The 27,554-nt window shown below is 33.3% G+C and overlaps 1 protein-coding gene and 1 long non-coding RNA gene across 2 annotated transcripts; both read left to right on the forward strand.

Annotated features, from left to right (window-relative positions):
• Positions 1 to 205: 205 nt before the first annotated feature.
• LOC143065160 (uncharacterized) lies at positions 206 to 4,756 on the forward strand. Its single transcript, XR_012975409.1, has 4 exons — positions 206 to 663; positions 1,480 to 1,590; positions 2,102 to 2,215; positions 3,414 to 4,756. It is a non-coding gene; the product is annotated as an uncharacterized LOC143065160 (long non-coding RNA).
• A 7,730-nt stretch (positions 4,757 to 12,486) lies between these two features.
• LOC143065161 (uncharacterized) lies at positions 12,487 to 21,948 on the forward strand. Its single transcript, XM_076238563.1, has 3 exons — positions 12,487 to 12,707; positions 18,880 to 18,969; positions 21,068 to 21,948. Exons 1-3 carry the CDS (start codon positions 12,632 to 12,634, stop codon positions 21,679 to 21,681), a joined length of 780 nt encoding a protein of 259 aa, XP_076094678.1. The 5' UTR covers positions 12,487 to 12,631; the 3' UTR covers positions 21,682 to 21,948.
• The last annotated feature ends 5,606 nt before the right edge of the window (positions 21,949 to 27,554 follow it).

A 27,554-nucleotide genomic window follows, 5' to 3' on the forward strand; every position in this document is an offset into this window, starting at 1 on the left:
AATTAAATAAGACATGAGTTATATGAAAATTAGTATTTTCCTGCTTTTGTAGCATAATCTACATATTTAGAATATTTACATAATGAATTGAAACAACATACAGCATACTTCAAATTAGATACAGATAATGAATATTCAATTGTATAAACATGAGCAATTAGAAATGAGTCAGGATTTACTAAATCACGACTGGTATAGTACGTGTAATTATAACTACATTTGTATAAATTTATTAATCAAGTACTTTCAATATGTTGTTCTGCAATTTTAAATTCCTTGAACTTCTTTATTGAATATTTCATAATTGGAAAAATTATATCTGCATCACGATAAATACATCTAACCAGTCTAACCAGGTAACTTTAGTGTTAAACATAGTGTTTTCATGTCAGACAATGGAGAACGAAGCACTATCGTATGAAGAGCCAATCTTGGAACAACAAGACAATGATTATTTGGAAATAGTTGAAAGTCCACGGAGAAATATTAATGGGATATCAAGCAGGATGTATTTTGGCTTTGATATGCCACGAATTCAGAAAAGATCTGACAGAAATCAGTACTTCATGTGTTTTATCATAGGGTGTGTGACTTCGGCATGTATTATAGCTCCTTTGCTCGTTGTTTACAGTCCATCATCAAAACAAACTGTTATAAACGAAGGTAATATATTTATTACTTACTGTTTTTATCATTGAGATTGCAATTTAAGTCTGTAAATCCCAATTTTTTTTATTTTAGGACATTTCGAAAATTTGAATAGAAATTGTGTTTAGCATAATATTACCGATGCCAATTGTATTGTACCAGATGAGCATTCCACAATTGATGCCTCTTTAGTGGTGTCCAATGCAAAATTATATTTAAAGTCTAATAAATTAGAAACCATAAAACGCAGAAACAAAACAAAAGGACCAAAATTGAAGCCAAACCAGGACAAGCCATCAGAACTATTCATGAGGGAGATACTTTCCTTAAGTTGTGTAATGGCTGCTTGACCAGTGATTATTTGATTCTTATCATTATTCATAAAATGTCGATATATCCTTGCACACATATACTGCTTGCTTATAGAAATCTGAAAAGGAAATCCATGCATGTTTACATGTGAATTGTTTCAAATTTGAGACATCTGATGTCATTTTTCCCTTCACCTTACATGAAGCACATACACAATAGAGTTGTCGGTTTTTACTTTGCCTGCTACATGTTTAAAACAATTGGATAACATCCAAAACAAATATATATATTTGACGCTTTCTTACCCAAATACGTTTAAATCTGTAAAGAAAATATTGCGAAATGTGAATTTTAGCAGGTTTCAGAATAACTGTTTGGGAGTAAAATTATGTGCACACCCACTAGTGCCATTAAAGATATCAATGCATGTAATATACTAGTAATATTTTGGTAGAATTTCATGTTTGCTTGAGTTTATAGATGGTTTGATTTTGCTACATCTTTGTGTATTTTCTTCAGAGAAGTGTAAATATTACCCATGTCTGAACAATGGGCACTGTATAATGTTCAATGGTTCCAACTTTTGTATTTGTCCAGAAGGTTTCCTCGGCACTTCCTGTCAAATTCAAGGTAAGGACAGTGCAAATATTGAACGTTGATCAAATGTATGTTTTCGCATGTACTTGACTGTCTGTATTTCCGGTTTAAGTCTTACTAGGTACGGCGGTATACAATTATGATTGTCAATGTGATTGGTACCTATGGAAGAATTGAAACGTGTCAAAGAGACAACAACCCGAACAAAAAGGAGCATGGTAGTACATGTATCATGATTAAATTATTCAGTCTTTTTTTTTTTTTTAATTTTATCCACAGTGCTTGCTCTTAGATCGAAACTGAAAATATTGAAATACTATTGGATTTAAATGTCAGCAAATTAAAAAAATAAATATTTTGTTTTTTAAGATAGTTTTAATAAATGTCTGTACCAAGTTGGAACATTCGTTTGATGTGTTTGAGCTTGTGATTTTGCCTTTTGATTACGGACTTTCCGTTTAGAATTTTTCTGTTTGTTATGTTTTTTTTTTTTATTATTTTACCATCTTTTAATGATTTTATTATTAACCAATATTATATTTAGATGAATGTATTTCATCAGTACCGTGTCATAATGAAGGAACATGTATAACTACAGAGAATTCTTCATATTGTATATGTACAGATGGATATCTCGGAAAGAATTGTGAATATAGAGGTATTTAATGAATCAATATGTGTCCTCTTCTTAAAACACTCTCCTCAATCATTTTGAGCTAACTGCCATATTCTTCATGGTTCCGTAGGGTAGTACTTTTGAAAACTGTTCTAGGGAAGAACTATCAAAAACTGTTCTCAATTAAGTAGAACTGTCATCATCTGTTACAGGTAAAAACTATCCAAAGAGAGACAACAGATACAAAAACGCATAACCAAAGCAGTACACAAAACACAACATACAAAACTAGACTGAACAAAAAAAAACTATTCTTGATAAAAAAAAATGGTCCAAACTGTTGATGAACATTTTGACGACCATGTTACGCAAAATGACCTGACATAATACAGGCAGAAATGGAGTGCAGGATTCAACTTTGAAGGCAATATTTATGCACGATGGTTCTACTCATTTCTGTATATATATATATATATATATATAAGTACGTCTGAGTCAGTGACAACCCTACAACAGATGTATCCATCGGATCGCCATCAATGATGGTGATACATGGCTGTGTACATAATGTATATACAACTCGTCTAAACATCAACCCAACAATGTTAGATCTGTAAATTTGCTTTCGCAAATTTTTGGTTCTTCCCTCGCCGGGATTCGAACCCATGCTACTGTGATATCGTGACACCAAATCGCCTGCACTGCAGCCGTCCCGCTAGACCACACGACCACCTGGGCTCTCAAAAAAAGAGCTTTCGCTGGCCATGTGTTACCTTTCCACGTCAGTTTTAATCTAACGGCGTACTACAGTACATGATATATAAGGCATGAAGATGTTATTGTTACAGATCAGCTAAATTATCTATAGTAAAGGATCCTACAAATTAATGTAAGAAAAGTCACAGAAAATGAAAGTAAATTTACAGATCTAACATTGTTGGGTTGATGTTTAGACGAGTTGTATATATATATATATATATATATATATATATATATATATATATATATATATATTGTCCCCAAACTAGGTCCTCTATTTACATAAATTACATATGTGCTTTCTGTGCAAAACGGATATTTATTTAACTGGCCTTAATAATTAGGTATTTGACTTTTTTTACTGACCTACTAGCATTTTGTTTTATTTATGATAGACATGGTAAACAGGTACATTATGATATCGGGATCTTCATTCTTGTTTAAAATTGCGTATTTCACACAGAGTCAAATTATATTTTAGGTCCTTCAGGTTACCAGTTTTTCGTAGTTTTTAATCCGAGACAGAGGAAATCTACTCTTTACCTGTCATCCCGGAAGCATGGACATTGTGATATCATTTACCCATCTTTTGAACAAACCAAAACGCTGACATTGGAAGGAAAATATGTAACATTTGACCTGTCGGATAAATATGATTTTACTAACCATTCCGAAAACAGTGATGTCTATGTTCGTATTTTCTGTGACGTCCTCAGTACTTTATTTCATTTCGTAAGAGATAGTTATGGCTCCATTTGGGAGTCATACATTGTGATACCCTCTGCATTGTTATCTACGCAGTATGTTGTACCAAAGTATAAAACGCAGCAGAAGTTTGATGCACTTGGAATAATAGCAATCGAAGAGGATACACAAATCAATGTTAGTTTTACATCGGCACGGTGGATCCTGAGTAACATTACATTTCGTCAAAGCATTTACCATAAGAGCCAGTTATTGTCATTTACAACAGATCCATACGTATACAATTTTATAAGCTGCGATGAGTGTTATCTTACCGGAACATATATTACATCAACTTATCCAGTTGCTGTGATGTTTAAATCATCCATTCCTGAGGTAGTTCCGGTACTACCTTATAAAGAATTTAGTCGTCAATTCATAGTACCAAAACTTCAAGCAGAAATAAAGACTATGGGGCTAAGAATATATGCACATACAAGAACTAGACTGGAATTAAAGGATGATAATAATATAGTTTCTACTTCAGTCATAAATGCAAACAACTACCATAACACAAATCATAAGAACACTACGGCAATAACGGCCGACAAAGATATATTATTGTTCCTTAAGATTTACAGTCCTCATACCGGAACTATTGATGTTACTGTTCCTAGTTATACACAATATTTACCTGAATATCAGTTTATTATTCCAAAAGGCACAATGAAAAACATTGCAACGTTTATCGTCAAGTTAGGTTTTTCACAAGGTGTTCGGCTAAATAATAATGTTATCAAATATGACGAGTTTCGCCAGAAAATGACAATCAATTTAAAAACCCATGTATACCAGATTTTCTCGGTCAATGTTACAACCGGATGGCACACAGTTCATCATATTGGACATGTGCCGTTTGGAATTTTAATTCAAGGTATTTCAAATTCTCAAAACAAGCAGTTTTCAAGTCCTTATGCTTATTTCCCTGGTATGAACTACAGCATGTACAATGTGGTTTAAAATTGATACGTATACTCGTACTATCTAAACTGTATTACTTTAGTATATGCTTATCATGTTTAGACCAAATGCTTTAATTTTATTGTGACAAATAAATAAAATGTCAGGTATATTACACTAGATATGCTTTATTCAGTTTATGAGTTTATCGGTCCAGTTTACTCATTAACAATCACTAAAATAATTTCATTAAGGTTTATGTACCCTTCTGTAGCCATTTTTGTATGCATTTTTCAAACCTCAATTGTATCAAAACTAAAGATATAATAAATAACAGAGATAGGCCATTTAGTACATGTTCCAAGGGGAAACTTGATGCAAAGCATTATTTTTTACTGTTTCATTGCATTTGATAGAAAAAGAGGACTTTGTGGCAAATAAATCAAGATTTTTATAGAAAATCCACAGCCTTTAATACAGAGATTTTTGTTATAAAATTTGAAACATAAATTACTCACTTGATTTTCTATGATGTGCTAGTGTTCATTTTTTACAAAAAGTTCTAAGTAACCTGTAAATTCCAAAACACCTCGTGCTGAGTCACTAAAGTCGAGCGCACCCTAAAAGGTGTACTTGATTTTGGCCATATTTATACTTGTCTTTACCAATAACTACATTTATAAACTTGTTTTAAGGAAATCAATGCTAGCACTGCATGCAATAATCCTATATCTATCAGTCATCAAATTGCCAAATATGAGAGTACAAGGATAAAGGCTGTGGATTTTCTATAAAAATCTTGATTTATTTGCCACAAAGTCCTCTTTTTCTATCTAATGCAATGGAACAGTAAAAAATAATGCTTTGCATCAAGTTTCCCCTTGGAATATGTACAAAATAGCCTATCTCTATTATTCATAATATCTGTAGTTTTGATACAAATGAAGTTTGAAAAGTTCGTACAAAAATGGCTACAGAAGGGTACATAAACCTTAATCGAAAACGACAGATATACAAACTTACATTGATACCAGTGGATTGTCGGATTTATCCAATCGAGATAGTTAAATTATAAATTTTAAAGTCAGAGCCTCGGAAAATTCGATAAAACCGATAATCCACGAGTAACTATGTAAGAGTTTGTTTCCCTAATGATTAAAAAATAATTCTTCCTTTTTTCCTGAACGGAAATCCCCCTTCGAGTTCCTCCCTCATTCCACAATGTTGTCAATTTCATTAACACCTGTAACATACGTTGCTTCATTCAGTGAGCTGAGAAAGGTTATGCACCTTAAACTCATCCAATCATCTTCTGAGAACACCGAAAACCACGATTAAAGAAAATATACACTGGGTTCGGAAAGGGTGAAATTTCCATAGAATTAGAGAAATTTAGTGTTTCCCATAAATTATCACGAGGCACGTGCTACCTGCTAAGCTGATAAACCCCCGAAAGTTGTTTGTTTTTCTTACGTTAGTCGAAGATGAGGTCTACGTATTATGTATTATGGTAAACTAATGTTCGTCCGTCCGTACGCACAGAACTATAACTAAATTTGGCATTACCTACTTCTCATTTAAAACAACATTTGGAGAAAAGTTACTTTACGTAACATTAACCGATTGAATTAGGGCAAATTTTCACATATAACTCCGTGACCCCAGTATGTCAGGAAAGATTTCCTCAGTATCATATATTATTGTTGGGATTAATTAAAGGAAACTCTCCGTCCGTTATGAGACTGTAATTTTCAGTTTAAGATTTTCACTTGCTTTATCTTGAATAAATATTGGAATTGGTGCATAACACATCGTTTAATTAAACAAATCCCATGCCATTCCTTAGTTATGGATCGTTCGCCGTCAGATATATATAAGTATTTTGTTGAATGTAGTGCAGTTACTGTAGTATACTTTGATAAAATTACTACATGCTTAACACTGTTGTTGGGATTGATGAAAGTAATCCTTTGATTTTGTGGAAACTTTTGTTGTTTGTCTTCCTTTGACTGTTAAACAGTCATAATTGACACAATACTGGTACAATAAGGGTGTCCTCCTGCATGTTTTTCTACGGAGCCATTTTATTTACTTTTAAATATTCATTTTATTTTGCAACAATTTCAATATGCTCCATATTAATTACGTTTCATGTCCTCTTGACTCAGCTGTTGATTAATTGGTAGAGTGTGCATTATATGTTTTGTTATCATACTTTATGGAAATTTTAGCAGCAAATTATTACTTCTTTTGGCGTTTTACGAAAACTTCTCGAAAATAACGAAACAAAAAAGAAGTGTTTTGGATAACTTTTAGAACATTATACATTGTTTGAAAGCTTATTGAAGATTGAAAATCAGACATACAAGAAGAGAAACTAAATTTTCCATAGAAGGTACTCGGCCTGGTATAAGTTGGCTTTGGTCAATAAAACATACTTTCATTCGGAATACCTACTGAAGCATTGACCATGTAGCTTAATTCCTTTGATTATTCGAAATCATAACATATAAGGGGAGTTGAATTTTTCCATGGTAAAAGAGGATAGGGGTCAAATAACCATGGCTCAGTAAAATGATCAAAACGTCTTTTTAACATGTTTTAAATATACCATATAGTTATTAGAAAATAAAACTTTGAAAAACAGTTTGAAAAGTATTATAGGAGTATAATTACTATGTAAGGGAGTTAGCATAGCTGTAATTCTTGAAATAGGAAGTGTAGTGTTTAAGAGGGAGGCAGGGGGTCATGACTAAATGAATTTATCCAATCATCTTTAGGCATGTTATATACATAACAGCTACCATTCGGAGTAGTGTTACTATTCAAAGAAGTTAGAATATCTATCTAAGGTTAACCAATTAGTGTTCACTAATCCTAATTGGCACCATCATAAAGTTTCAGTAAATATACATAAGAAATGTACTTTAAAAAGAATGAATGATTTAGAGATAAGGCTATAGGTAATTTGCCTCGTATCTTGACTTCCATCTAGAAATTAACTAACAATGAGGGTCTGTTGAGGACAAATCTTAATGAAAAACATGATGATTACAGTTTGCAATGGTGAACTTTCCATATCTATTCAGCAACATCCTTAAAGTGCCTACATATGGAAAAAAGTAAAACACAAAAATACTGAACTCCGAGGAAAATTCAAAAAGGAAAATCCAAAATCAAAAGGCAAAATCAAAAGTCCAAACACATCAAACGAATGGATAACAACTGTCATATTCCTGACTTGGTACAGGCATTCTCTAATGTAGAAAATGGTGGATTGAACCTGGTTTTATAGCTAGCTAAACCTCTCACTTGTATGAGTTTAGATTTCCCAGTTGACACAACATCCTAGAGCTTGCATTTCCTTGGTAGAGTGTTGCTGTTTACATTGAAGCTATTGATCCCAGGTTTCCATGTGGTAAAGCTGCCGTCATCCCTGCCAAAGAAGACGTAATCACTAGTTATTTGACCGTTATTGAATACTAGTATCTGTGTCACGGATATAGTTCCATTGTCGTAATTACAAAGCCGTCCTCGTTTTCTCGAGTGTGACATCGCAGATCGAGACTCACGGCCGAATATGTACTGACCATGTTTAACATAAGGAGTGCCAATAATAGACAAGTATTTACATACTAGTAGCCTTCCGGATCACCCCAAGTTTTAGATGGGTTTAGTCTTCTTCTTCTTCTTCTTCCCGTTACGAGTCGAACTCTGTAGTAAAGTGTAATTGACTCGGGCTTGTTCTCGTTTTCGTTATAGTGTTTTCTTAACTTTTTGAGATGTTTGAATAGTATTTTTATCGGTACTCAAGTTGACTTTGTTTTTTACAAATTGAACCCTCACTTAATATGTATTGAGTCACATTCACATAAATCCGATATTCGTAGTTCGGCATTAAACATGGTCATACTTTTTATTGACTGTTTATGACTTTTTACCCTTAATCCGTTTGATGTGTACTGATTTATCCTTTGGTCCGTGAGAACATTTATTTAATTTATTTATTTCTTACTTTGAAATAGCTTTCTGTTACTGTGAGTACTATTATATCGGTGCTTTGTTTCTTTTGACTATATGTTATTTGCTTCTATGCTTTGTGTTCATCTAATGTGTCAAGTCGTTTCCAATTGACAGTTAAAGATGGTTTTATTGTTGCGCTATTACACCAAAGTCCCAAGTTACGTTGTTTGGCGCTTAAACACGTGTTCAACTTCGCCACATTCTGTATGTGTTTGTGTCAAGTCAGAACCCGTAATGCAGTGGGCTGATTTTGATTGCTGTCTATCACATCTGTTTTAGTTATTATTTTGTCATATATATAGTTGCTCAGAAACCACGTCATTTGGACGGTGACCAATTATTTCTTAGATCCTTTTCATTTTGGACGGCGACCTTTATTGCCTAAATCCTAATCATTTTGGACGTTAAACAATAGTAATGTCGTAGGCAATCAAATATTACAGACTAAGGTAATAGCTCTGGTATCATGGATGGAGGCGATTATACTCGGGCACATACACACTGGTCAGCTTCCATTTCTTCATTTCAGACAAAGATGACGTCACAAACGAAAATACAAATTACTGACAAAAGGGAAACAACTCTCTCTTACACACAGAAACATACTCCGACCATACATCCTGATATATAACAACCCGCCCACAAAACAAAAAATTTCTGATTTTTTACAATGGTCAATATGTTTATATTAATGGCATTTCCTACTAGACAAACCATGATATCATTATAAATAGTTGAATACAAATTTGATAGTATCATCAGAGACCTTAAACTCTTAAAATTTAATAAGGTTTTTTACGATAAATATCACACCGCTAAATGATAAACCCATTCACATCGATCAGCTTCATTTCAAAGTAAACAAATACAATAGATCAAAGTTAACATGAACATTATCTGGATTCATAAAATCAACATAGTTAAAAATAAAATGTTCTCGTACAGAATAAATTTATCAGCTTTTCTTTAAAATATGTCTTCTTAGAAATCTTCGAAACCATGGCGACATTTCCATCTCATAATTTAAAAACGTGTTATAAGAGTCATATCCAGGCTTATGGAGGTAGAACGTCATTGTGAGAAAAACGCCGTTAACTATATGTGACTAGCCATTTCCAGTCTTAGGAGGGTACATTGTCTAAAATTTGATTTTTGTATATTTGTCTAAAATTTGATTTTTGTATATTTATCTAAAATATTCCGAAACAAAACTCTCTGTCATGTTATTATGACATATTTGTTGTAATAGCAATGAAACGAGACATTTCGAATACCGGTATGAAAATGAGACTGTTCTATGACGAGTTTTACTTATCGAAGGCACTAATTTATAAAACACAAAATTATTGTATTTATTGGCTCTTAGTGATGTTTAATAGCGTATTTGAATAAATTTTCAAAGACTTAGATTTACTACAATGCAAACAATTCTTATCTCTATTTTAGAACATGTAATTTAAACTTGTTGAAATAAAATTAGTTTAAAATTTGTCAAAGGAAGCTTTAAGAATTCCTTTTTTTAATTTAAATTTATTATGCATGACTCTATACATAGTATGCGACGCGTAACAGTTTATAAGTAGGTGTTCTCTTATATGCATTTGATACGGTGCATTTATTATGGATTCATTTATGAAAGGAAATCTATAGAGCAGAAATTTGATTTTTTTTTTTTTTTTTTTTGTATCAATTTAAAATGTAGATTCAAATATTTTTCACTTCAAACGATAAAGTAAAACTTCTTCAAAACTTATGTATGATGTATAGTTCGGCGTCCGCAAAAGAGAAGCAAAGGCAAGTGTTTATCTCTTCTTCACAAATACGTATTTCATTGAATCTCGATATTTATCATGTTTATAATTTTTCTAACAATGACGTTCTACCTCCATAAGCCTGCAAATGTCATGGCGGGTCACATATATGTTACGGCGGAATGAAACACAACAAGCAATACAGTCAACATTACGCAATACACATCACACGTGTATTTCAACGGATAAATTTGGATCAACCTCAAAATACAGTAAAAATGGCTCTTTTTGGTAAAATCAGAACTTTCGTATGCATGGCGATACAGTTATCACCGATACAAGTTGAATAATGTCAAATCAAAATAGCACATATATATAAACAGGATCCAAATGTTACGGAAGTTAAATAATGTATGATGCAATGAGATAAATCTCACGTGCTTTCTGGTTGCGAACGGAATACATTTAGACATTTATAAATAATTCACAAAGACAGTACGTGCACGAGACGAGTCTGTTCTTCTTTCCAAAAATCAATTTAAATGTTGGTATTGTAATGAACGTTCAGCTCAGTATAAATTTTCAAAAACAATTAAAGTGTTTAGCATCATGGCGGCATAAATCAGGATCCATCAGGAACGGTTGGTCAACGTAAGAGGTAAAAATCCATGAAAATTAAACTCCAAAAAGTAGTATACTTCTTTTTCCACCGATCGTTTAGGGTCTCCACCATATTACAGACATGGGGGAATAGCTCTGGTATCATGGATGGAGGCGATTATACTCGGACACATAAAAACACGTCAGCTTCCATTTCTACGTTTTAATCAGACAAAGATGACGTCACAAACGAAAATACAAATTACTGACAAAAGGGAAACAACTCTATCAACTAATGATATTTGAACATCCCCTTGGAATCGTTCGCCAAATTTTAATATTTTTCAGATACAATAACTTTTAAAAATTCTATACGGATTATCAGTATTAATTACATTCATTGTATATGTTGTTCCAGTGTTGCACATTCATTGTACAGGTTGTTCCATTGATACACTTACATTGTAAGTATGCATTGAAGATAATAGACCATATAAATATATATATAGTGCAGGCGATTTGGTGTCACGATATCACAGTAGCATGGGTTCGAATCCCGGCGAGGGAAGAACTAAAAATTTGCGAAAGCAAATTTATAGATCTAACATTGTTGGGTTGATATATATGTGTTTTTTTTTTTACTTTTGCTATATATATCAGACTGTATCTTACATTAATTTGTAGGATCCTTTACTATAGATAATTTAGCTGATCTGTAACAATAACATCTTCATGCCTTATATATCATGTACTGTAGTACGCCACTAGATTAAAACTGACGTGGAAAGGTAACACATGGCCAGCGAAAGCTCTTTTTTTGAGAGCCCAGGTGGTCGTGTGGTCTAGCGGGACGGCTGCAGTGCAGGCGATTTGGTGTCACGATATCACAGTAGCATGGGTTCGAATCCCGGCGAGGGAAGAACCAAAAATTTGCGAAAGCAAATTTACAGATCTAACATTGTTGGGTTGATGTTTAGACGAGTTGTATATACATTATGTACACAGCCATGTATCACCATCATTGATGGCGATCCGATGGATACATCTGTTGTAGGGTTGTCACTGACTCAGACGTACTTATGAATATAATTATTTTCTGTGACTGTATCTTACATTAATTTGTAGGATCCTTTACTATAGATAATTTAGCTGATCTGTAACAATAACATCTTCATGCCTTATATATCATGTACTGTAGTACGCCACTAGATTAAAACTGACGTGGAAAGGTAACACATGGCCAGCGAAAGCTCTTTTTTTGAGAGCCCAGGTGGTCGTGTGGTCTAGCGGGATGGCTGCAGTGCAGGCGATTTGGTGTCACGATATCACAGTAGCATGGGTTCGAATCCCGGCGAGGGAAGAACCAAAAATTTGCGAAAGCAAATTTACAGATCTAACATTGTTGGGTTGATGTTTAGACGAGTTGTATATATATATATATATATAAGGACAATTAAAAATAAGAAAATACAGCTGACAGTTTAAATCAACTGTATTATTATTGTAGTGTATTCTATCGACTCGATCCACATAAAACACAAAAATATCTCTTCCTTCTTAATTTCCTGTTAATTATAAGTTCCGGTGTTAATTTAGATACTAATCCTTTTCATATTTATATCCGGTGACATGGGCACACTAATGCAAAAAATGTTTCGTTATAGACATATAGACTGAAAGGATGTTGTTTGGAGCGCGTTTTGCAAGTTGCTTGGTAGGATTCTTCTTGTTAGTCGCACTGCCGTATATTCATATAGGTAAGAGAGAAAGACCCTTCAAATAGTTTCAATATCGATACCAAATAAGCCTAGTATCGATTCATTATCGAAAGAGTAGTGTCAATTCTAGTCTATAAAGTTGTGAAAGAATTAAACTAACGCCTTTTAAGCGAGTTTTTATCAACTTCAATTTTTTGCAGATAATAAAACATTAATAATGATTATCAAAAAGCCTCGGTTACACCTTACCGGAAAGCTCGAACGGACGCCTAACGGATAACTTTTTTTCAATCCGTTCATGTCCGTTAGACGTCCGTTCTTATCCGTTAGACGTCCGTCCATGTCCGTTGCATGTCCGTTAAGCGTAAGTTTTATCCATCGACGTCCGTTCTGTCCGGTGGAAAATTTTGAGCATGTTCAAAACTTTGAACGGACGTCCAACGGATAAAATGTCCGTTGAACGTCCGTTGAACGTCCGTTAGGCGTCCGTTTTGTACGGTACTCGTCCGTTTCGTTTCTGTTTTGTATCCGTTACGTGTCCGTTATACATCCGTTGGAGGTCTGGAAGATAAATTCACCAACGGACTTCTACCGGACGTTTAACGGATAAAACGGATGTTGAACGGATGAGAAACGCACTTCTACCGGACGTATAACGGATAAAACGGATGATGAACGATCTGAAACGGATAAATGCAAATTGAAAATTTAGAAATGCCAATTATTGGTATGTCAGATTTCTTAAGGTTCATGAATTCTTATTATTCATAATCGATCTTAGAGTAAAGGCACGCCTTCACAATCAAGTAGTTCTTATTCAGGCCAGAAACTGCCCTTTGACGGAATTTTTGAAGAACAAACCAAAACCAGTTACACAGAAACATTTTGAATATTTATTCGATTTACACGTATTATTATTGTCGCCTTTGATTTTTCCGTATATCTTGTTCATCCGTTTTATCCGGTACGTTCCGTTAGGTGTCCGTTTTATGCGGTACTCGTCCGTTGGATGTACGTTCGACATCCGTTATGTCCGGTACGTGTCCGTTTCTCGTACGTTGCATATCCGGTGTGTGTCCGTTATGCATCTGTTTTATTCGGTCAATACATCAACGGACCCCCAACGGATAACAATTTTGTCAACGGACAACTTTTATTTTCATCCGTTAGGCGTCCGTTCGTGCTATTCGGTAAGGTGTGATCGAGGCTTTAACCACCTGTCTGAGAACTTATTGGATATAAGAAGTTGTGGTATGAGTGACAATTAGACAACTCTCTATCTAAGTCACAATTTGTAAAAGTAAACCATTATATGTCAAAGTAATGTATTGACTAGTGTAAAACCATTCAAATGGGAAAACCAACTGACTAATCTATTATGAAAAAAAGGAACGAAAAACCGACAAACGACAACTACTGAACTTCTGATACCTGAATTAGGAGCAAACAAAAGCAAATATGTATTAGATCCATATAACATATGAACTAATAGCGTTGGTACCCACCAACATGTGTGTAAGTCGCCCATCGAAAACCATGAACCAAAATTGGTATTTCTTAATGAAATAATTTGAAAAGCAAGATTTTTATGGTTTCCGTCATTCGGCGTTTTTTTTTTTAGGGAAGGGGTTGTCGAAATCGAAAAATAAGGAGATGAGGTATGATTGCTTATGAAAGAACTGCTCATCATGAAGTTCAAATGAAGTGGAAGTACGGTTTTCAAGCAATAACAGTTTCCACTTTGGTTTATTTAAAGGGGCACTAGCTACGAGATATATAAAAACATCTAATATATTTTTTTTGGCTCAATCAGTAATGAAATACAAATAGTGAAATAATAATTCCTTTTTAGTAGCTAATAAGGTTCAATCTTGTCAAAATAAGCAAAAAAACATTGATTATGAAGTATTCACTTGCAAGTGAATAATTCGACCTCATTGAATCCGTATTCATGTGAACTTTAATTTAACCCCTTAGCTTGAGATGGATAACACGTGAATTGTATGTGTAAAGTTATTTAAAGGAAGAAAATGTTAACATTGAAAGTGAAACAAAGGTAAATCATTTGATTGACCGATTCGATCCACAAATAAACATTCTAATACAGGTAAAAAACGATGATACACATTGATTTTTGTATCTGTAATATGAAATTAAATAGACCAAGAATAATTTTTTATCTGTAATATTAAATTAAATAGACCAAGAATAATTCAACATCACGTGTTTGCTTAATTATCGAATGACTATAGAGGTCAACTCGATAAATAATTAGATGGCGTCTAGACTCAAATACACACGAAACGAAACTACGTATTTTCATGACTGTACCTTGTTTATTGTTTTATTTAGACATTTAATAGTTTGGATAAATGTTTTACATTGTTATAAATCAAATATGAGAATTTGATTTGAATCGGTGAACATGAATTTGACAGCTAGTGCCCCTTTAATCAAAAATGAAAAACGAATATTGCAAGAAAAAAGTGTGCCCCCTAATTCCTATAGTAATGCAAACCGCCAAAATATTGCACGTACCGTCATTCAATTAATAAAATTAATATATAAACAGAATCAAAAGTATAATTTGAATCATTTTTCTTTTACATAAAATTTTGCGTTTTAGATCTTACATTCAATTTAAATTGTTTCTGTAAATCGTTGGACGAATACTATTTAGTTTGCTTTATGACACATATCAAACTAGAGGAAGAGTTTATTGGTGGTTTCTTTTGTTTTGTTTGAAATTTTTGCTTAAACCCCAGTCCCACTAGACCATGATCGCACCACGCTCACCGCGATCTTTAATAAATTCAGATCGTAGTGAGGTCGCGGTATGAGCGGCATGAAATGTAAATGTTCGTTGCTTTCACGATGCTTCTGCGACCTCATTACGCTTATCAAATTCTTTCTACGCTTATCACGTTCTCACTGCGACCATACCACGAGTTATCCGAGTGCAACACAATCTTACCACTCTTCTACTGCGATTATACTACGTTCATACCGCGATCTTACTACGCTATCAGCAATAACGTCAACATCGTGTTCCATATCAGTATAGTTCCATTCCTTCTATTTCTTTTAATACGTAGATTTCTCGAAAACAATAGTCATGCCATCAAAATCTACTAGAACACGTGGGCGTGGTGGTAGGGGTTGATGTAGAGAAAGAGGGTCCTCTGATAGAAACGAATCCTGATCAAGTAGAGATGTCGGATCGACTAATCCAACCTAAATTACAACCTATTGCTGGTCCATAAAGCTGAAATGACGATATTTTAGTGAACGATAGCAGAGATGACACACGTGTGTCAATAGATATAGTTAGATGTGGTGTGATCGCCAATGAAACAACTCTCCATCCAAGTAACAATTTTTAAAAGTAAACCATTTTAGGCCAAGTTACGGCCTTCAATACGAAGCTTTGTCTCACATCGAACAGCAAGCTACAAAGGGCCCCCAAAATTACTAGTGTGAAACCATTCAAACGGGAAACCAAACAGTCTAATCTATATGAAAATGAGAAGCATGGTTGAGCCGTTAGAGAAAATAGACAAGAATAATAATATATTTTATGTGAAAATGACAATGAGAATGATGGTTGTAGTATAAACGTAGTCAGGTCGTAAGAAGTGCGTGATGAGCACGGCAAGGGCGTGTTAGAATCGTACTATGGTCGTGAACAGCGTGGTATAGTCGTGGACAAATATCTCATCGAAAACTCTGAACAAAATTATTATACCAATATCATAGAACAAAAAAAGAACAACAGCAGTAAATTATGGAAGCACCTACATACTGTCAGCGGTACCGACAATCATACCAGTATAAAAATCATAAGTGATTGTAACAAAAAGGAAATTTTAGAACCAAAAGGCATTGCTGATGTTTTTAATGCTTATTTCAAACATATCACAGATAATCTTAATATAGATCAAAACATCAACAATTCTAGTAGTTGTTTTAACAAACTTGGTGATTTTGTATCGGGTCATGTACCAGATGACGTGTATTTTTCTATACCACTTATGAGTTATGATTTTGTGTGTTTACAACTAAAAGCACTAGATGAATCAAAAGCAACAAGCCTTGATACCATAAGTGCAAAATTTTTAAAGATGTCTTCTCATGCTATTTCACTACCACTTTGTCATATTTTTAATTTGAGTATCAAAAAATGTATTTTTCCATCCTCATTTAAACTGGCAAAATTCATACCAGTTTATAAGAACAAAGGCTCAAAACATGATGTTTTTAATTATAGATCAATTGCAATTTTACCACTCATTTCTAAAATCCTTGAAAAACATGTGAAAACACACTTAGTAAAATATCTTAATAAATACAAGTTATTGTATAGAATGCAGTCAGGCTTTCGTGCAAACCATTCTTGTCAAACTGCTTTAATAGATAAATGGCTTAAAGCCATTGATGATGGCGATCTTGTTGGGCAGGATTTATAGATCTAGCAAAAGCCTTTGATCTTCTCAATCATGAACTGCTTATTCAAAAATAAACAAATTAGCTTATACTTCATTACGTTGGTTTACATCATATTTGGCTGACAGATATCAGAAAGTATCTATTTCAAATACATTATCAGACGTACAAAAACAAAAAACGGATCCGTATTAGGACCGGTGTTGTTTTTAATTTTTATTAATGATCTTCCTTTGTCTAATCCTAATCATAACACAGATTTATTTGCTGATGATAGCACCATATCAGTCATTGGACAAAACAAAAGTTGCATCAGTCAAAAACTTAATACGGTTTTACAAGATATTTTTCGCTGGTGTGATGACAATAAATGGCTGTAAATGTATCTAAAACGAAAGCTATATGCATTGGATCTAAACAAAAGCTTTCCGTTACATCAAATGAAAACATTAATCTTGCTTTAAATGGACAACAAATTATAGAAAGTACATGTGAAAAAGTTTTAGGTGTTTTTATTGATGCATCTCTATCTTGGTCTTCTCATATCGATTATATAATCAAAAAAGTTAACTCTTCTTTAGCTTTACTAAAAAGGATAAAGAAATATTTAAATCATAAAGCTAGACAAATGTACTATAACGCTTATGTTTTACCTCACTTAGATTATTGTTGTTAAATATTGGGAAACTGTAATAACTTTCTATTAGATAGATATAGGAAGATGAGGTGTGAGTGCCAATGAGACAACTCTCCATACAAATAACAATTTAAAAACTAAAACTGCAAAAAAGGGCAGCAAGAATAATTTTAGACGAACATGATTACAGCAAACCTTCAAGAGAATTATTTCACGAATGTAACATTGTGCCAATCACACAAAGAATACTTTATCACAAATCATTACTAATGTATAAGGCAAAACATGGCTTAGCTCCAGAATATATGTCCAGTCTTATTGTATCAGCTTCTGCAAACCAAAAATATAATACGAGATTTTCATCCTCAGATAATTTTATTATTCCAAAACCAAATACAGAGTTGTATAAGTCTAGTTTCTCGTACAATGGACCAAAAGTGTGGAATGCTCTTCCTAATTCAATAAAAAAAATCAAATACAATATCCGAATTTAAACATAAATACAAATCTATGTACTTTTAACATTACCATCATATTTTTACTGTAATGCCATATCATAAATGTTTATTGTATTTTAAATTGTACATAATCTTTATTTACCATTATTATTGATGCATTGTTTATTTGTTATGTAATTATTATTGTAATAAGAGAGCCTTATTGAAAATTGGTGTAATCCAAATGAGTTACTCTCTCTAAATACAGATATTATTATTATTATTATTATTATGAAGCGTAGTTGGGTCGCGGCGAGAACGTAATAGTCGTAGTGAGGTCGTAATAACGTCGCTGTGAGATCGTACCGCAGTTTCTTCGAATAGAATCACGCTTTCTCTACGCTCTCGCTACGATGGTACAGCGACCTTTGCAATCTTACTACGATCTTAGTGCGCTCTTACTACGCTTCTACTACGACCTGATTTCGCCACGACCGCACCACGATTGTTTTGGACATGTTCAAAGTTGGCCACGCTCATCGCGATCTTCAAGACCTCACCACGACCGTGATACGACCTTACTGCGATCTACACGATCGTATTACGATCATCAAAATTTGCATTTTTTTCACAGATCGTAGTGCGATCGTGGCCTAGTGGGACTGCGGTATTAAAAAATGTTGTTTTTATTTAGGAATCATTAATGCAAAAATGTGGGTTCCAAACAAGACACCTGTCTCCTATAATAACTGTACTTGTAGTTGCTGGGACACAGTTTTTAAAGGTTTGTAATATTGTTTACAGTAGTGACATTTCAACTAGACCGCTGGTGGTGTATTGAATGATAGTTCAGGAGTTATGGTTTATTTGTAAGTTAGAAATGGGACCATAATTAGTTACTGCGAGTACTCTCCTATCGGTAATTTGTGTCTTTTGTAAAAACAAATAAATCTTAATGGTGTGTAGTACGGATCTGGTAAGGCGAGCCCTTTCCAACTTATTTTACAGTCTGCTACAAAAATGCACTACTATCTGGCGTTACCATTGCTACATGCTAGTATGCGCCTGTACAAAGCCAGAACAATGTCGTTGTATTATTACATACGAGTCAAAAATATATAAAGACCGAAGAACAAAGATGCAGTAACAGATCATCATGCAGCCGAGCAAAACCTTTATCGCATTGTAAACCATACGTGTTCATTACAGATGTGTGAATAACATTTTTTCAAATAAGTTTTTTTCTAAAGATTAGTAATATCTTCTTTATAAATGTATATAGACTAATAATATTCTTTCTTTGTTGCGAATTCATTTAATTAAACTTTCAAGGGTTTAGATAAAACGGGATTTTTTGCTGCAATATTTACCCAATTAAAAAAAGAATCAAAGATGAAAAATTGAATTTGGAACAAATAACTTTATAGAATATCAAATAAAATGTCATTCCGTGTGCTCGTTTTTCAAGGTAATTATTAATAACTCTCGAATAAGTGTTTTCTCAGATGTGTCGCAGTTTAACGGCGTGGAAAAAATACAGTTTACGTTAGTAGCCTCTTTTCCTTTCCTGAAACTGTATCGTTTCCCCTTAAAAGTTTGGTTAAATTTTGAGATAAATGACGACATTTTTGCGCTTTTTATAGAATATCACTATAAGTGTAATAACTGAACGTATAATAAGTCGGCACCTTACGATACAGTTACATGGGAGGTAATGACGTTGCTAACGTAAATTGTTATTTTCGCGACGTCAAACTATGACTTATCGGGAAAAGATTCAGTTTTCGACTGATTTTTATCATTTAAACTGATTTAACTTGAAAACGAGTTCATGGACCCCACTTTTTTAAAATGTCATTTGGTTTGTTGACGTAAGAAGATTATGTGTGCCAATTTTCAAGAAAACGAAAATAGTGCATTTTTTTTTAATTTGATAAATATACAGCAAAACATGATGCGTTTTTCTGCATTAATGAACATTTGCTCTTCAACTTCGTACTTTATTTGGCCTTTTTTACTTTTTGGGATTCGAGCGTCACTGATGAGTCTTTTGTAAACGAAACGGGCGTCTGGCGTATATACTAAATTTAGTCCTGGTATCTATGATGAGTTTATTTACAACCACTGGGTCGATGCCACTGCTGGTGGAGATTTATTTCCCCGAGGGTATCACAAGCCCAGTAGTCAGCACATTTTGTGCTGACATGAATTGTCATTGATATGGTTATATTTATAAATTTACTATTACAAATTTTTGAATTTTTGAAATACAAAGGCTTTTCTACCTCAGGCATAGATTACCTTAGCTGTTTTTGGCAAAACTTTTAGGAATTTGGTCCTCAATGCTCTTCAACTTCGTACTTTATTTGGACTCTTTAACTTTTTGGGATTCGAGCGTCACTGATGAGTCTTTTGTAGACGAAACGCGCGTCTGGCGTATATACTAAATTTAGTCCTGGTATCTATGATGAGTTTATTTGATAAATACAAATTATTATAAGAAATGTATAAATTTTTTGGATACTTTTAAAATACAGAAATTACAAATTATTTAACAAAAAACAATTTGTGTTTATCTTCTAAATCAAAAAAAGTTATGTCTTTCTTTCGATAGGGAAAATACGGGCTCAAACCCGAATTTTGAGCAATATACAAAATTTCGACCTCATATTACGCAAAAGTACCACATGAAGGTATATTTTTTATTGCATATTTGATTTAATCAGGTAAAAAATAGTCTATATGGAAATTTTTAGGAAAATGTAAATACGGGATCAAAACTGTATCGTATGCCCATAATCTAAATTTATGCATTATATACTTATACCGATGTAATTTGACATTTGTAAAGGTCAATGGTATTTTCCGATTTATATTTGTAGGATCATATGAAAACCAGAAAAAGATTGGATACAAACACATGTACTTTAATGCTACTAAACAAACTTTTATGATGTGGACAATAACAATGGCTGCTGTTTTGGCATTTTACGAGTTAGTCAAACACTTATTGCGGTTATACGTGGAAAGAAATTTGAGATATTCAATGCTTTTTCTATTAATACTGAGTATTTATCCACAGTACTTTTCTTGGTGGGTATATCTCAACTATCTTAATGATGATTTCTACAAACAGTTCATCCATCAAATGTTTTTTACTGTGACAGAGATGATAACCTTGATGATAATTGTTCGCATGTGCTCATATGCAAATGATATTACGACAAACCACTTGATTGGAGTATTATCTATAAACTTGGTGCACATTGCTGTAGGGGGTTTAGACCAGTTCTTTGACCATTTGGTGTTAATGGATGGAAAACCATTTAAAAGAATGCGAAGTCTTGCACTGGTTATACCAGACGTCTTGTGTATTGTAATATTTATAATAGAATACAAAAGATCCCGTGGTCGATTATTAAGTAAGAAAGAATCCTTCTATGTATTATGGTTAACATTTTTGTTGTTTTTACTTTTCAAATTTGGATTGATATAATGATCATATAATGGAATGTTGTCTTTTGAATATGCATTTGTACATACTTCAAAAAAATATTAGAAATATATGAAAATATGAATATTCGTTATCATTTTATATAAGTTTTATGTTGACATATTATGAGGTTGAATGGTACATTATCAATATATGTCTGTTTGTTCAACGAAAAACAGTTGCTTTGATGTTGTTGTCAATATAATTGAATTCAATGCAACTGTCATACAAATTTGTTTCGCTAGCTATAAAACAAAGTTGATTCCGTCATTTTTCTTTATTATCAAATGCCTGCACCAAATAAAGACAACAGTTGTATACCGCTGTTTGAAATTCATAAATGATCATAAATCGATTAAGAAAATAAATCCCTAAAAGAAACATCAAATATAAGAGTACAACGACACAACAGAAACACTAAAATGCAACACACACAGAAACGAACTATAATATAGCAATAGTCATTTTCTTGACTTAGTACAGGACATTTAAAGAAAGAAAAATGGGGGTTGAACCTGGTTTTGTGGCTAGCCAAACCTTCTGCATCAATAGCATTGTGTAATATAACACTAAAATGACAATATTACATGAGAGGACTACAATAGACCAGTTCCGGGATACGGTTTTCAGACGAATCTGTCATGTGATTTCCATCACCACGTGACAAAAATGTATGCATAGAAATTTCCAAGCAAACGGTTGAATTTTATTTTATACTGCACAAAATATTCGGGAAATTAAAATCTAAGATGACAATATTACATGAGAGGACTACAATAGGCCAGTTCCGGGATACGGTTTTCAGACGAATCTGTCATGGTGACTTCAATCACCACGTGACAAAAATGTATTTATAGAAATCTCCAAGCAAACGGTTGAATTTTATTTTATACTGCACAAAATATTTGGGAAATTGAAATCTAAAAGGATGGTCACCCTTTTCCCAGTCATACGGCAATCCCATTTATGTACTTACGAAACATTAATTATTTCTATACTACCCTACAGAATGACGATTATGAATGTGCTGGAAACTTTAAATTGAATTTTATTTATTTTATATTGCACAAAATATTTGGGAAATTAATATCTAAAATGCCAACATTACATGAGAGGACTATAATAGGCCAGTTCCGGGATACGGTTTTCAGACGAATCTGTCATGTGACTTTCATCACCACGTGACGAAAATGTATGCATAGAAACTTCCAAGCAAACTGTTGAATTTTATCTTATACTGCACAAAATCTTTGGGAAATTAAAATCTAAAAGGATGGTCACCCTTCCTCAGTCATACGGCAATCCCAATTATGTACTTACGAAACATTAATTATTTCTATACTACTCTACAGAATGACGGCTATGAATGTGCTGGAAACTTTTATACAGCAGGGATACAGGCGCGCCGTCTATCCGGTAAATAACGTCATAAAGGCGTTCAAAAATGACGATCTTTTCCGGTGAAAAACGTGATTCCAGAAATGACCTATACAAATAAATGGAAGAACACACAGTACAAAGAACCACTAACCGTTATTAAAGGTACCAGGCTTATAATTTAATACACCAGACGCGTGTTTCGTCTACATAAGACTCATACGTGACGCTCAGGTCAAAATAGCAAAGAAAAACCAAACAAAGATGAAGAGGATGGATGACCCAAAATTCTAGAGCTGTGCCAAATACGACTAAGGTTATCTGCGGGGATAAGAAAATCCCTACCGTAGTATTTAGAATAATTCATATTGTTGCACACAGTTAATTTATAAAAATGACCATATAATCGATATGTACATGTTTATACCGAAGTGGTGACTAACTACAGAATAAAAAAGAATACGTAAAACAACCTAGATCAGCACATAACTAGAGCACAGCCGAAAAGGCTTTTTATGTCAGCCGAAAAGGCTTTTTATGTCAGCCGAATAGATCGACGCACAAAAGTGGCGTCACAAGTAAAATTCTAAAAAATGAACAACAACAAAAAAAGATAGAATTCAAGATTAGGTTTGTAATAATGATATTACATGTATTATAATAATGAAAATTACAATACTTATCAATATAAAACTGTGTTAGTAATTAGATAATTGATTATATTATCTAGCTATGTCGGTATTTCTTCTAAATCGAACTGAAAACCAAATGCATAGTGTAAGTTTAGTGTACCCCAACTAAAATCTTATAAATGAACTGGATGATAAATTATCGTAACCCTCGCACAAACCGAACAGAAAAAAGGTTAAAAAACGATAAGACATTTAAAAATATCAAATATAATATCAAAACATGAATTTTGGATAGCAAAATACCGTGACACGTCTAATAGCAGTGCGAATTCACTCTCAGCAAAACAGCCACAAACGTGAAAAGTTCGCGTTTGGTACTGAAAAGATCAGACGTAATGGCAAACCACAAGCTAAGACATGGTAAAAATGCCCTTAGTCAGTTTGGACAAAGACACATCGTATGGATCAACCAATTATTGATGATGTCCCTAAAATTTATGGAATGTCACTTTAAATCATTCCTACTCAAAACTTTGTTGGAGCAGTTTCTGCGTAAGAAGCACGCTCCTGTATATGAAGTCCGTATAGTGTGAACATGCACGAGATTAACGTATCAACTGAGATATGTAAACACCATACGAAGGGGCAGAGGGTATGTTAATGCTGTGAGCTGGGTAAATGATAATTAGGAAGGTGAAATCGTCCCGTTTGTCATAGATTTTAGTGTGCAGTCATTTATCTGTGTCAATTTTGAGGAAAAGATCAATGCATGAAGCAGTCCTTCTAGTATCAGTATTTACTATAATTTCAAGTTCAGCGGGATACCGTATAGAGGGTTATTTTCGCGATTTACATTGAATAAGGTATACGAAATATTTTGGCCGTTTCAAAATATATATCAATACTTTTGCATGTGCAGTTTTAAATTGGCGGAATTTATTTTGGCGATTTTGTTCTATCCGCGAAAATAAGCGAATATTTACACCCGAGAAAATAACCCGCTATACGGTATATGAAATGTAAGTATTGGCTGAAATATTGGTTTTACAGTTATAGGATATAATCGAATCGGGAATATGACAGTTGTTTCCCAATCTTTAGATGTGATTGGGTTTTTGATTTTACCAATTAAGGTTTATCCGTACAGAATTTCCCATGCAGTAAGTTATTTTTGTTACTTTACTTTATACTTGTTCGGTGTCGAGACGGCGTAAAGCAAACGCAAATCAATCAATAAGAATTAAATGTGAAATAAAAATATTTTAAATGTAAAATGTAAAATATTTATAAGGCAGTGTCGTACCATCCGGGGGAGATATCGGCCTTTCAGCTGTTCTTGCGTTTTGTTGTTCTTCGTATCTAATGATAATAACGCATTGTTGACTGCTGTACCCAAATATTTGAAATGTTACCTGTTATGTTGACTGCGTAACCCTTATATTTGAAATTTTTACCTAATATATCCGTTTGTTTTGTTCACACATCGTTGTCTTTATAATTAAATTTGAATACGACTGTCATACAAGTGAGATGTTCAACTAGCTATGAAACTAGGTTTCTTCGGGAAGTAATATACGTTATCTGGTTAGTATTCTACTATCCAGGAACCTAAAATCGGAATATGATAATAATCCCGAATTGATTAATGGATGATTTAAAAGTCACAATTCGAAGAGGAACTGACAACGCCATGGCAAAAACGAAAACGACAAAAAGACAAAATATATCAACATAATATAAACACAAACCCCACAAACTATTTTATTACATTATATCTTCCGGAAGGGTAGGCAGATTCTGCTCGCTTCACTAATGCTTTTTAGTCATAGTATTGTCAGTTTATTTTCGACTTCTTAGTTTGAATATTCCGTTTTATCTTTCGCCTCTCTTTTACTATATAGCTGCATTTAACTTTTATTGGCCAAAAGGTGTAAATAAAAGCAACAGTAGTATACCACTGTTCAATATTCACTAATTGATAAAGCGGATACAATTCTGGGTCACAATAAAACTGAGGGAAACACATCAACTATAAAAGGAAATGACGGAACAACAGAAACACTGGACCATTAGATTACAACTGACATATTTCTGACTTGGTATAAGACATTTTACGAATAAAATGGTACATTAAATCGTGTAAACCACAGAATAACAATGGATACCTCTCATGAATTTGCGACATGACACAGCAATAGAATTATAATAGAATTACAAGTTATGCGTCACAATTATGTATCAACGCCCCAAAAAAGTGACGAATTTTTTTTGTGAAGTTCCTTTTTTCACGAGTAATGATTTCAAATTTGGTAACTTATTCGTATTTCACCGACTAAAATCATTAGATCAATTTTTACCTTTGAAGTGCAATGGGATATCTGTCTTTAATTTGTTCGATAACATAATTGGTCGTATCAAAGATAGTTATATTATAGCACCAACTTATTTACATCCCGGCAATACTTCTATATCTCACAGTGATTGCCTGACTCCTGATCTTTTCAGGAATCACCTGAGCCTTGTTTGGCAGGACTTTTCGGCATTTTTCTGTTTTATTTGGTTTGATTTTTGAAATTGATTTTATTTTCAAACTGTTTTGATTCGAGTATTACATAAACTTTATAAAGACCAAACAGACACTATTTGATTGATATTTTGAAACACAACACAAGATTTAATACGATACATTCTCTGTCAACAATCCGTATTTTTCTAAACATAGAAATTCAGCTACCTCAGCTCAACTTCGAAGTATCCCATAACGTTAATAATAACCCATGTTCATTTATGACCATAGTTAGAGTTTTCATTGAAATACCAAATTATCGAATCTGTTTACGTTTCCTACTGTTACTAGTGTTCTGTTGGCCACATTGTGACATATACAACTGTCGCACACTTTTCGATATGGTTGTGTTTCCAGTCACATCTTTGATTTGAATTATCATCACTTTTATTTTAATTGTTCAAACACATGATTCTTGTGAAAGTCCTATTTCATTTGCAGGAATTTAATATGAAAATAGGGATCCCACGCCAAGTGTTTACGGTTTCATTATTTATAAGCTTTTACAGGTGAAAGTGTTATAATCATGAACATTCTTAAGTACTGAACTGTTCATAGCTGTTAATGGGTAAACGTGTTCGTTGTGTCCAGTAGAGCTGTCCTGATAGTGGAAATGACCTTAACATATAGTACATCTAAGATGATTATTATTTTATGTACAATACATTTGAAAATGGGCAAAGGAATATGATACAAATAAGATTATTTCCTGTTTACCAGAATAGTTTTATTAGAAATAACTAAATAAGGTCAAATACTCATATAAAGTAAACGATATAAATCATTCCGGATATATTTTATATGACAACGTTATTATGCATCAAAAAGACTTTCCTGTTCTCATATTATTTCTTTATATGGTCTTGAAACTTGTGTGCGTCGTTATTGAAATGTCAAAAGGAAAGATGAAATTTTAAATTAAAATTGTTATAATATTTGGGTGGGGGGATTTTAATTTTAGTTTTAACTGTTTATGGCAGATCTTCAACAATCCCTAGTTAATGTTTTGATAATGTTGATAAAGTCGGTAAAATGTAGTGCTTGGTGCATTTCATATAAGACATCTGTAGGTTGTTTAAAGACCGTGTGTTATCTCTTTTATGGTTTTATGACATTGTGTTGCTGTTTCACTAAAGTAAACCTAACATCTTCTTGTATGTTGTATGACAATATGTCAATAAGATAGCTCTCCATCAGATGCCAAATAACGTAAGCTAGCAACTAAGGGTTCCATATGGAGTCATACCACCGAGCAACCTATGACTGTGCCGAAATGGCAAATGTAAAAATAATCAAACAAA

The sequence above is a fragment of the Mytilus galloprovincialis genome, chromosome 2 (assembly GCF_965363235.1).
Source record: "Mytilus galloprovincialis chromosome 2, xbMytGall1.hap1.1, whole genome shotgun sequence".
NCBI classification, from domain to species: domain Eukaryota; kingdom Metazoa; phylum Mollusca; class Bivalvia; order Mytilida; family Mytilidae; genus Mytilus; species Mytilus galloprovincialis.

What these genes read in the sequence shown, in the direction of transcription:
- LOC143065161 (XM_076238563.1), top strand. Translation starts at nt 12,632, where the DNA reads ATGTTGTTTGGAGCGCGTTTTGCAAGTTGCTTGGTAGGATTCTTCTTG. An exon ending in ACTGCCGTATATTCATATAG is followed by an intron (nt 12,708 to 18,879) that starts GTAAGAGAGAAA and finishes GTTTTTATTTAG; the next exon opens with GAATCATTAATGCAAAAATG. An exon ending in CTGGGACACAGTTTTTAAAG is followed by an intron (nt 18,970 to 21,067) that starts GTTTGTAATATT and finishes TTATATTTGTAG; the next exon opens with GATCATATGAAAACCAGAAA.